This window comes from Adiantum capillus-veneris, chromosome 22, assembly GCF_014529385.1.
Source record: "Adiantum capillus-veneris isolate H3 chromosome 22, ASM1452938v2, whole genome shotgun sequence".
NCBI lineage: Eukaryota > Viridiplantae > Streptophyta > Polypodiopsida > Polypodiales > Pteridaceae > Adiantum > Adiantum capillus-veneris.
The window spans coordinates 111,087,305-111,100,240 of NC_140952.1; the positions used below are offsets into that span (position 1 = coordinate 111,087,305).

At 41.1% G+C, this 12,936-nt stretch overlaps 2 protein-coding genes across 2 annotated transcripts; both read left to right on the forward strand.

The window, feature by feature from the left end:
• The first annotated feature begins 1,056 nt into the window (after nucleotides 1-1,056).
• Nucleotides 1,057-1,347, forward strand: LOC147430016 (uncharacterized). The gene has a single exon (XM_086495688.1). The coding sequence runs from the start codon at nucleotides 1,057-1,059 to the stop codon at nucleotides 1,345-1,347; it is 291 nt and encodes a 96-aa protein (XP_086351814.1).
• Nucleotides 1,348-2,558: 1,211 nt separating this feature from the next.
• On the forward strand, nucleotides 2,559-2,849 carry LOC147430017 (uncharacterized). The gene has a single exon (XM_086495689.1). It carries the CDS (start codon nucleotides 2,559-2,561, stop codon nucleotides 2,847-2,849), a length of 291 nt encoding a protein of 96 aa, XP_086351815.1.
• Nucleotides 2,850-12,936: the final 10,087 nt, after the last annotated feature.

Here is a 12,936-nt window from a genome sequence, read left to right on the forward strand (position 1 = left end):
TTTGACTTTGTTTCCAAAAGGTTGACTTCCTTTTTTAATTGTTTCTTGGCATCATTTTGTAACAAAGCTGATTGTGTTCCAACCACATGTATGTTCACACCAGCAAAGACATCTGGTGGAGATACAATGCAATCAACAAAGACATCTGGTAGAGATACAATGCAGTCAGCAGGATTCACAGTCGGCTCTGATTGTTGGGGAGAATCCCCAGCAAAGTCTTCTTGCAGCCCCTTCAAGAATTCACAGCTGCTAGTAATCGAAAAAAGTAGTACGTGTGACGTTGCTGCGGGCTGCTCCACAAGTCCAAAAGATGGTCTTCAAAGCAAAGGTGAGGTCCGAGAGTTTCTTGCTAAGTTTCAAGTGTGTACCTCTCCAGCCATGCGATGGCTACATGTTGTTGGAAAAATATTACAGAGTTTTAGGTGGTGTATGACAACTGTTAGCCAGTTAATATTATGTTATTAGCCAGCTTATAGATAGCTATTAAGTAGCTTTGAAGGTACTTCTAGTTTAATCACATCTTCCGTTGCAGCTCCAGGGATCTCATAGACAACTGATGATGTTCCAGAGGCAACAGTTGGAGACATAGAGGACAAGGTAAAACAGGGAAAGCTTGCAAGAGGTGGCAAGCATGGGCAAAGTATGTCTAGAAGGTTGACAAGAAGATCTATAATTGCACACGGAGCTGGCAATGAAGATACAAATAGAGATACATTGATGCAAAAAGGTATGCCTTAGTAAATTTAGTGTCAGCCCACTTACACGTGGTTATGTTTTTTTGTCTTTTTGGATCACTTACTGATGGCATAGCAACATGGAGAATCTCCTGTCAATAAAGATTGTGGAGACACTCTGGAGAACATGTTGGCAGAAGCTAAAAGAAAGAGGCAAGGGTCAGCAAAGCCACCATCCAAGGGGATGAAGAAAACTCTGTTCAGCAAAACTCCTCGAGATGTTAGGAGTGGCGGTGAAATTCCTTGCCCAGATGTTGAAATAGAAAGGCATGCAAAGGATGCTAGAGAAGACCCTACTCTGCCTCGAGTAATTGACCTAACAATGGTTGGTGCTAAAGGCCCTGCTCCTGATACTGTTGTTGATGCAAGCCTAAACAGTGAAGTCCTTGTTCATCATGTGAGCATTGATGGTACCGTGCCTGCTCCTGATACAATTGCTGATGCAAGCCTAAACAGTGAAGTCCTTGCTCATCATGTGAGCGTTGATGGTAGTGTTGATGGCAGTGTGCCTGCTCCACAGCAAGTTCATCAAGCAAGCCCTTTGGCTGATCACCCTAATACCACCAGCCAAGATCATGGTGCTGTTCTATTGTCCCCTGATGCATCTTTGTAAACTTTTCTGTTTCAAGGACATATTATGAATGCTATTCCAAGCTGTTTTTACAAATATTTTGTTGTTTTTCCTTGCAATTAGTCAACTTATGTTGACAATCTTGTGTATGTAGTAATTCATAAGGAATTAATCTTTTTTGGTTCACTATGTAGCAAGTATTTCTAGTTGCTAACAACCAAAAGTTGTCCAATAATTTGTTGAAAAGTTCAACTTTGTTTCCAAAAGGTTGACTTCCTTTTTTAATTGCTGCTTGACATCTTTTTGTAACAACAGCTGATTGTGTTCCAACCACATGTATGTTCACACCAGCAAAGACATCTGGTGGAGATACAATGCAGTCAACAGGATTCACAGTCGGCTCTGATTGTTGGGGAGAATCCCCAGCAAAGTCTCCTTGCAGCCCCTTCAAGAATTCACAGCTACCAGTAATCGGAAAAAGTAGTACTTGTGACGTTGCTGCGGGCTGCTCCACAAGTCCAAAAGATGGTCTTCAAAGCAAAGGTGAGGTCCAAGAGTTTCTTGCTAAGTTTGAAGTTGTGTACCTCTCCAGCCATGCTATGGCTACATGTTGTTGGCAAAGTATTACAGAGTTTTAGGTGGTGTATGACAACTGTTAGCCAGTTAATATTATGTTATTAGCCTGCTTCTAGATAGCTATTAAGTAGCTTTGAAGGTACTTCTAGTTTAATCACATCTTCCATTGCAGCTCCAGGGATCTCATAGACACCTGATGATGTTCCAGAGGCGACAATTGGAGACATAGAGGACAAGGTAAAATAGGGAAAGCTTGCAAGAGGTGGCAAGCATGGGCAAAGTATGTCTAGGAGGTTGACAAGAGTGTCGGCAATTGCAACGGAGTTGACGATGAAGATACAAATAGCGATAGATTGATGAAGAAAGGTATGCCTTAGTAAATTTAGTGTCAACCCACTTACACATGGTTGAGTTTTTTTGTCTTTTCGGAGCACTTACTGATGGCATAGCAACATGCAGAATATCCTATCAATAAAGATTGTGGAGATACTCTCGAGAACATGTTGGCCGAAGCTAAAAGAAAGAGGCAAGGGTCAGCAAAGCAAAAAACTCTGTTCAACAAAACTTCTCCAGATGTTAGGAGTGGTGGTGAAATTCCTCGCCCAGATGTTGAAATAGAAAGGCATGCAAAGGATGCTGGCAAAGACCCAATTCTACCTCTGGTAATTGACCTAACAATGGTTGGTGCTAAAGGCCCTGCTCCTGATACAGTTGCTAATGCAAGCCTAAACAGTGAAGTCCCTGTTCATCGTGTGAGCAATGATGGTACCGTGCCTGCTCCTAATACAGTTGTTGATGCAAGCCTAAACAGTGAAGTCCCTGCTCATCGTGTGAGCGTTGATGGTAGTGTTGATGGCAGTGTGCTTGCTCCACAACAAGTTCATCAAGCAAGCCCTTTGGATGATCACCCTAATACCACCAGCCAAGATCATGGTGCTAGTTTATTGTCCCCTGATGCATCTTTGTAAACTTTTTTGTTTCAAGGACATAATATGAAAGCTATTCCAAGCTGTTTTTGCAAATATTTTGTTGCTTTTCCTCGCAATTAGTCAGCTTATGTAGACAATCCTCTGTATGCAGTAATTCATAAGGAATTAATGTTGATGCTAGTAGTATGTCCACCGTCAGAAACGAAGCCCAAGTCAAGGCCAAAAAAACTTGTGATAGATCACCCGTTTAAAAGGTGGAGACCGTACATGGCACTCAAGCGGATGTACCACATCAGGTTGGCACATGTGTATGCATCCAGCTCATGTTCATGGGCTTTCCCAAATTGCAACGATCCGAGCAGGATGCTTGCTTCAGTTGAGGAGGATTATCATGTTGTCTCAGAAAGTGTGCAGAATGATCCTCGGGCTCTTATTTTGGATATGAATGGTCTTTTGATTCATAAAGTGGATCTGGAAGAAGTTATGTTTTTCCCTACATGGAATCTACAATATGACCAAGTGCTAGAGGAGAGGCCAAGAAGGATATACTTCCTTGTGCGGCCCGATGAAAGGCAGTTCTTATTGTGGGCAACAACTCATTTCAATGTCTTCCTTTGGAGCTCAGCCATGGAACATAATGTTGTAAAGCGTTTCCATGATTGCTTTCCAGGTTTATGAGGACTCATAGCAGGGTTCATTGCACATACTTCCTGGATGTGCTTCATAATCACAAAATCAAGGGCAAAAAACCCATTTTCTTCAAGCACCTCAATGGTTTCTGGAACAGGTGTAATGGTCAGTTTGGTCCACACAATACGCTACTGGTTGATGACAGTTTGTACAAGTGTATATTTAATTTTTCTAGTAGTTGCTGCATTGTGCCAACGTTTGGCTTGCCTAACGATACAACGCGAAGGCCATTCCTTACACATAAGCTTGCCCCATGGTTGTACAAGTACCTGAAGGCAGTGGATATAATGCAGTTTGTTATCGGAGGAGGAGATGTGTTTGGCACCCGGGGCAGTGAAGAGGACTTGATTGTTAAGGATCTTATAGAGTTGCATGGAGAGAGAAGCCTAGAGTGCTGCCATCGTGTTAGATGGGGCAAAATTGAAAAGAAGATCTCTGAGGAGATTCAGCGGGAGGCATCTGACAAAGTGGGGGATTTCCCATAGCAAAAGGAGGCCTACAAGGTGGTGTGGGATACGGTTTTTCGTAAACGGCCTGGACAGGCACACTTGGGCACATTGGTGGATTGCCTCTGATGTTTGGACAGCTTGCTTTTTGTAATAGCTAGTGGATGTAGCTTCTGTGCAGATTTAGAGAATCCCCTCTGATCATCCTATTTGTAACACCATATGTTTTGATGGTTCTTGCTCATTGCAAAAATCTGTAATATAATTCACCGCTCAAAGCGACCATGTACTGTTTTTTTCTTGAGAAGGTTATTAAGTTCCACTCTTATGTTGAGTACATTATACAAAATCTGGCTTTCACTACATTGCACTATTTACTTTCGTGCGAAGATTATTAAGTTCCGGTCTTAAGTTCGAGTACACAAACATCATCTGTTTAGGATTTGCTCAATTTCCATGTTTTGGTTCCATGAGAGTTGTATTGATAGAAATAGGACAAATTACATGTAGATTTGGCAGCGAATATAAAAAATTGTACCTATTAACTCTGCGTAACCGACTAGAAACGCATGTAGACCATATGAATAGAATGACAAGACTTGTTTGCTCATATAAAAACCAAACAATTAAAATTACATCTCCCATGGCATGCTGTTGTACACAGATTCTGCTACAGCCGGAAGTGTCGCGGGCCCTGCAAAATAGCAAAAACAATATACTACAAGCCATGAAACGAACAAATCTGCATACCTCAAATCACACAACGCATAATCCAAGTTGTACACGAGCAGAGAGAGAAAGAGAGCGTGATAGAACGAGAGAGCACGTGCAGGCGCACCTCCTAGAGCGGAGTGCTAGAGGAGAGAAGAAGTACACAGACACTGGGTGCAATCTCCCCCCGTGCAAGAGTGACCATTTCCCTCTTGCACGTATTTAATTTATAGATTCTTGAATGGTCAAAGTGAGTACAAACTGGCCGGCCGGTCATAAATGGCCAAAGCTCATAAAAGAGCACTTGAATAATAACATGGACATATAATATCCTTTTGCAATAGCCTAGCTCGCTCAAGACTTTTCCACCTGTCAGCTGCAATAAATAGTAAAATGTCAATTCCATAACATACCTCTCCGTTGGAAAGCAATTGTCCTCAGTTGCGAAGATGAAAATCTACAAACAATACTTGTCAAAAACAGTGATTAGTATGTTGTATCAAAAACATCACATTATAAAAGAAAAATTTATGAAACTAAACACCGTTAGCTTATGCCTGCCGTCATCCATATACTACCTTTTCTAGTATCCCATACCACTAGAATAAGCAGTATATGTCACACCCTAATGAATCAGGATATCATTGGTCACACTCATCATTAATCTCATAATGTCAAGTCTCATCACATAAACACTGCCGTGATAAAGTAATCATCAGATACCAAATCCTAATCCAATTCCAATTCCACAATATAAGTCCAAATCCAAATCACTGTCATTCTGTACCCGGGTAACAAAATCATACCAGTTACAGTGGTGGCCAGCCACTGCAGCATGATTTTGTGATTGGTGTTGCCTCATCCGGCGAGTCTACACCAATAAAGCGTGCTGCCAAAATCGGCGAATCTGCACTAATGCTGCCTAAATCGGCGGATCTGCATTGGATATTGTTTAAAAATAATAAATCTGAAGTTTATCAATGTGCTGCCTAAATCGGCGGATCTGCACCAAGATGAGTATTTACACACTGCCTAAATCGGCGAATCTGTGTGTTAGTGACCAATGGACTAGGCTAAACATAAAAAAAGATAAAACAATTTCTACCCGTGTCACACCACATTGGAGTATAGTTGAGTAGCAGAGTACTTACAAATTTTTGTTCACTAACTCAAAACACCTCAACTCATATGAGTAGCTGCATAGCTTAATGCAAAATCCTCTCAATAGAATTTACATGCAGTGCAAGCACAAGCCAGAACTTTAGGGATTCTTAATTTCATATGCCATAAGAAAAAGTAAACAAGTAAAAGCCTTTGCTTTCAAATTGTCCAATGGTATTATCCCTACTGCAAACTTCTTGACGTTGTGTCCATAAATATATGCACCAACAAAATAAACTTCCAAGCAAGTAGAGAAAGTGAATATTATTGTAGGAGTATACTAAGGGATGTCATTGCAGTATAGGCAGACAAGATATGTTGCGTAATTGATGAGATCTTAAGAATATGATAGCCGTAGATATATATAGGAATGGATTCATTAAGGAGAATTAAAATACCGTGGAAAACAACGATAAATTACGTACTTGGAGGTATTTTGCAGAAGTGACTAGTATCCATATCGGCACATGCTAAACAATTTCTTGAAAACAAAGGTCAACAGCTAAATTCGTCATTTGAGTAATGTTATGCTAGTTAGAACAAACCAAAGTTCAAGTCGTATAGATGGGTGTCAGATATCGGTGATGTGGACTGTATATGTGAGTAAGTATTTAAACCATTGATTGTTGTCGCAAGAAAATTCGAAGCCAGTAAAATTTCACCAGTGTTATTAAAGTAGTTAAAGTAGCAAAACATCGGCTAGATTCCATGCTTTCCTTCACGTAAATCGGCAAAGTTTTACAAGTTTTAGTGTGAATACCTGAAAATCTTTGAGTTTTGACCTAAAAATAAAAAAGCTTTAGGTGTGCCCTTATTGTCTTTAGTTAGAAAAATTGTTTTTGGCAAGCCCTAGCTCGATCAACAAACATTGCTATGAGTACTTTGATCCAAAGAGAATTTCTCGTGAAAAATTTCGTAGGAACTACCTTCGATGGTCATCTTTGAATGGATACAACAAACACTGAAATACCAACAGACATAGTAGCGCTTATCTTAAATATAGACACACAAATCTCAACCCCCCCCCCCCCCCCCCCCCCCCCCCCCCCCCCAAAAAAAAAAAGGCACAAACCGGCAAGGTTGAAAACTGCCTTCCCACCTGGGAGAAGTGTGTCTCAACTTATAATCATGCTCCTTGAAAATTCAATAATGCCCGTTACGAGCAGGAGGAAAAAGAATCATTCTGCTTGAAATGGAAGAGAAATAGTGTAAAAAGAAGAAAAATGCAAGTCATTCTTCTAAACTTTCCTCTTTCTTTGTATGGTTAGGAAAATGATTTGTCTTGAACACAACTTCCCACCACAAGCATTGCAATGGTCGCTCTACAAAGCGTCGCCCATGTCTACTGCTGCAAAAAGTAGGATTGGGAAGGGGGAAAGAGAGAGAGAGTGAAATGAAATGAAATGTTATATTATTGGTCTTCAAAGGTCATGGGATCAAACTGATATAATCCTTGATCCTTGCGGATCAAATGCAATGTCTGGGCACAAAATGAAATGAAGTGAAATACTTAAAAATAAGGCTAAAACTGAAAAAAAAGCCTAAAAGCGTTTATTGAAATCAACGTCGTCATCGTCAAGTTTGTAGTCCGAGAAAGGATTGTAGCAGTCGCTAAGGAGCTTCGACCAGAAGGAGGAGCTCGCCAGCAGCTTAGCAGGAGGGAATGCAAAGGGTTGGGGATCCGCCAACGGTGGTCACCACGAGAAGAGAAGTGCCGCAAAAAAAAAGGGGAGGCTACAAAGTCTGGCTCCAGATTAGTGTGAGGCTTCTTGATCGCAAAGGAGGGCCAAAAATGGCATGCACGGCTGTTGGTTGCAGGATGCTTTCGCCAATCGCAGCCGATCGAGAGAACTTTTCACCATGGGGATGGATTGGACCTGGCCGTATAGAAGAGATGGTTGTTGGCACAGAATTAAACTCTGCTGATGCGAGTGCTCCACAATTCGGACGCAGCAAAGCACTCGCATCCTACTGCAGCCTTGAGTAATCGAATTCAGGGAAGAGAGAGAGAGAGAGAGAGAGAGAGAGAGAGAGGTTGAGAGGGGTTAGATGGCGACTATTGAGCCTGATCTTGGCAGCTAATGAGCCTTACAGAGAGTTGGGAGGGAGAGAAGGACAGATAGGTAGAGAGAGAGAGAGTGTGTATTGGAGAGACGTGGTGGATCAAGCACGCGGGCTCCAGTCTATTACAGCGAGCCATGCAGCACTGGAGTAGTGGCTAACGACGAAGAGGCCAGTGGGTGTTGAACGGAGGCATGCATAGTGTGACGTAGGAGTGCCTGGCGGTTGTAGTGAGTGAGAGAGAGAGGGAGAGAGAGAGAGAGTTGGTTGGTGGTTGCAAGTGATCAGCTGCATGGGTAGGTGCCGTTTGGTGGTAGGAAGGAGTTGCACAGAACGGAGGAGGCTAGGCTATAGGTTGTTGACCATTAGAAGAGTTAAGTACCTCTCTGTGAAATTATGAAATGTGACGTGGGCTGCATGGTGGACGCCACTGAAGAGAGAGATGGCCGCCCCTTAGTTGGTGAAGTTGTGGACCACTGAAAAATGGCGGCTGCAGGTGATGGGGTGGTAATTGGTAAAGGGGTGTCGCAGACAACACCCAACCACAATATGGTTGGAAACTGAGAGACTAGAGAGAGAGAGAGAGGGAGAGAGAGAGGGAGAGAGAGAGAGAGAGAGTTCAGATCGGGTGGAGGTGGTTCGGCTGGTGCAGACGATCAGGGAGAGAGAGAAAGAAAAGGCTCAGCACTGCATGGATGGCTATTGGGAAGGGAGTTTGACCGCTTACTTTTGCATGGAATTCAAAGGTAGTGGGGTTGGATTTGTCCGCAGCCACTATTATCACTAGTGGCACTAGCGTGGCCACGAGAGGGGGGCATGAGGGGATGGGTTGGATGGTGGGTGCCACTATTGCTGCCGACATGCAAGGTGAATGGGGACAATCCTTCCCCTACGGTTCAAGTAGAGCATGTGTTTTTGTTTGATTGGGATGACGAGACACATCTGCAAGTTGATGGCAACACAACATGACAAGAACGCAGGGATAACTAAACTGCACGTTGTAACATAGGCGCATGGTGTTGCCGCATCATGGGATCTCCATCACTTGCACCGAGAGAGGGTATTGCCAGCCGGATGGGGTCGCGTAGGACATTGGCCATGGTCCTCATGATGGGGTCGCGTAGGAAGTCGGCCATGGACTTACAGCATAAGGGATGGAAGCTAGGTACTCCTCAATGATGGCAATAACGGATCAGCAAATTTCCCTGCTTGTCGATTGAGATCCACAACCTCTTTTCCCTTACTTAAACCAAATCCTTTGGTTGTGGTAGCCAGCAAATGTGTTGTCACCTTCCTTTTAAAAATCTTGGAGTCTTGGGGTGGATTCCTATGGCGAGGAAAAAGAAATCTTCCTCCACGTTTCCTTGTTCAGTAGACTTGTCATTAACAGACTCAAAATATTTCTACTTTATTGAATCTACTCTACTAATTCTTCTTCTTGATGCTTGAGAGTGGTCGCATGCGACTTAGTTGACTAATCAATACTCTAAAAAGTCATCGTGATTTAGCTCTTAGATAAAGTGGCCTTCTTTATAATCTCTAATCATGGTAAATTTCTTTAAACAAATCACATAATGAGCAAATTGATAACATGGAATTTGAGAGATAAACACACTTAGCACTTGAATAATAACATATACATATAATATCCTTTTGCAATAGCCTAGCTTGGTCAAGACTTTTCCACCTGTCAACTGCAATAAATAGTAAAATGTCAATTCCATAACAGATTCAAAGACCTCCGGTAAGATCGTATACAATCCCCTAGCACCCTGGACTACTTTCAGTGGGATTTTTATACACCTGACAAGATGGAAGTACATGAAGACTGTGTTTCTGCCCAAAAGCTTGTAACAATAATCGTCGACCTGCTTATAATAGAGGCCTTTCAAAATGTGCGACCCTGCTTCAAACACACTTCCCCAACTGTCGACGTCGTGTGCTTTGAGATTCTCCAATGTGCTTGTGCACTTGATCAAGTAAAAGTCAACACCTTCTTCGTTCCCCTCCTCGGCATTGACAACAAAGTTTTCACCTATCTGAATCGCATCATTCAATGCTTCATAGTGCCCTTCATAGATAGGATCCTTAGATTCGTCATCACTTTTTCCACCATCACTATGAGCGATTTTGTGGAAACTCCAGCTAGACATGTGTGTTTTGTTGCTGCAATTCTTCCACTGGTTGTGCATGCATGCACTACAATAGCAAGATAGCTACATGTGTGCGATGGAGGAGCCATCTTGTTTTGAGTAGCCCCGAACAAAATGTATGGAGCGTGCATTAGGGATAGCTTCACAATCCCATCTGTTCTCCCGAGACACTTCTCCAAGCTTGATCTCCCAAAACACACGCTCTACCTGCCCATGCTTTGAAGGGCAGTGAGCAATGGACCCATTCGACAAAGGCTGGCAAAGAAATTGCACAACATCAGCTGCACATTTGAGCGTAGCTCCATTGCTCTTCAACTGCTCGTGTGTAAGTGCCCTTTTCACAACTTCTCCTGCCCCATCATGTTCTCCTTTCCCATGGACACTTCCAAAGAAGTTCTACACCATCACTTTCCCTCTCAAAGCAGCATATATACCAACAAAATAGAAAGGCCTTTTTGCCTTGAATTGCGATGCTGCCCCATCTGACCAAACCCAGTGCTGGCTAACATCCAAGCTCTATCTTTTATCCATTGCCAATGTAGCATAAAACAGTGTTGGACAAACACAGTGTCGTGATTTTTATCATCAGAAATGAAAAATTGCAAAGTCTTTTTTATCTCAGATCCAACACGATAGTAGGTAATGTGTACAAAAATGGTGACCTCAATGGAATACCATGCATCGAATGGATCTCATTCTGCTCCTTGAATGAATAATTCTCAGCAAAATCCACCACAGATACAACAACATCTTTAGGAAAATGCGTGATGCACTCTTTAAACTGTTCAGCCTGCCATCGATACATGAAGTCATGTTTGATGAAAAATTGGAGATCTTTTTTGAATACCTATAGCAAATCAGCAGTGATCATCTCCTCGCATATAAGTTCCTTCCTTTTCTTCTTCTTTCCACCTTCACATTTGTCTGTTTCCACATCCTTAAATACTTTGACTTTGATGGTTCTTGCATCCTTTAGCAGCTTCTATGGACAACATACAAATTTCTCTGCCCCACATTTTGTACATTGACCCATGTGGCATTTTAGACCATGGTAGGTAGACCCAACTTGCTTGGGACACAATAGAGAATCTATAAGCTTTGAAATGCTCTTCACACTGTACTTTGTAGCAACACATGTTCCTGCAAGTGATGAATCATTGCACACAGCGCATGCACATTTGCACAACCCACCATGCATTCCAAATGCTTGACTACGCAAATGATTCACAGCCTCCTTCAAATATAAATATTTCACATGGTAAATACAACAACATGTCAGCCTATCCTTTAGCTTTCACACAAAGTAGGGATTCTTTGATTCAAAAGCACGAAGCTGGATTGCTACATCCGGATTGGCATCCTTGAAACGTTGGTAGAGCTCAGCCTGCATTCCACAACAAGAAAGTTTGAATGACGAATAAATCATGTGTCAAAGCTACCCATTACCTGTCAATAGCTATCAATAGTAAGCTGTAGCTATTAATAGCTATCAAAAGCTATGAAATAAAAATCACTAGCTATAAATATCTAGAAAAAAGCTATCATTATCTGTCAAATACCCATAAAGTAGAAATCACTAGCTATAAATAGCTATCAAACATCTACTAGTAGCTTTCGTATACAATCACTAACTATAAATTACCTTTCACCTAAAGCAAACACCTGATCATTCACTATCAATAGCTATTGCTATCAATAGCTATTGCTATCAATAGCTATTAGAGAGCTACCAATAGCTATCAAATGGCAGTTATCAAAATCAATAGCTATAACTAGCTATGAAATATCTAAGAACCACTATCAATAGTTGAGAGGTAGCTAACATCAGCTATAAACAGCTATTAAAGATCTATCAATAGCTATCAAAGAGCTACCAATAGAAACCACATAGCAATCACTAAACACTAGCTATGAAAAGCTATATAGTTATCAAAGAGCTATTATTAGCTATCGACTAGCAATCACTAGCGATAAAGTATCCTTGGCTATGAAATAGCAAACACTAGCTATGAGATATCTATCAAAAAGCTATCAATAGCTATAAAACAAGCACTATCTATGAATAGCTGCCAATAGCTAGCTATCAATAGCTATCCAATAGCAGTCAATAGCTATGTTACAACCACTAGCTGGGAAAAGCTATCAAATAGCAGTTACCAAAGAGCTACCAAAGAGCTATGAATAGCTATCAAATAGTAGTTATGAACATCAATAGCTATCTCACAGCAATTACTATCTATAAAATAGCTATCGAATAGTAAACACTAGCTATGAAATAGCTATCATTAGCTATTATAGTTATCAAAGAGCTGTTCTAGTAGCTATCGTGTAGCAATCACTAGCTATGGAATAGCTTTGGCTATGAAATAGCAATAAAAACTAGCTATGAGATATCTATCAAATAGCTATCAATAGCTATGAAACAAGAAGCACTAACGAACAGCTATCAAACAACAATCACTAGCTATGAAATAGATTTAACTAAAGAAAATACTTGATTATTAGCTATTGATAGCGATCACTAGCTATAAAATGGCAATCATCGGCTATGAAATATCTATTATTTAGCTATCAAATACCAATAAATGGCTATAAAATAGCAATTGCTAGCTATGAATAGCTATCAGTAGCTATCAAAGAGCTACCAATAGCTATCAAATAGCAATTACTACATATAAAATATCTTTCAAATAGCAAACACTAGCTATGAAATAGCAATCACTAGCCATGAATAGCTATCAAATAGCTCTGACTAGCTATAAAATACCTCATCCTAAAGAAAATACTTGATTATTAGCTATCAATAGTCATCACTAGCTATAGAATGTCATTGACTAGCTATAAAATATCTATTGATTATCTATTTTGGCTATGAAATAGCAATCACAAGCCATGAACAACTAT

Bases quoted from the DNA above. Each gene is read 5' to 3' on its own strand.
- LOC147430016 (XM_086495688.1), top strand. From the start codon at position 1,057: ATGGTTGGTGCTAAAGGCCCTGCTCCTGATACTGTTGTTGATGCAAGC.
- LOC147430017 (XM_086495689.1), top strand. From the start codon at position 2,559: ATGGTTGGTGCTAAAGGCCCTGCTCCTGATACAGTTGCTAATGCAAGC.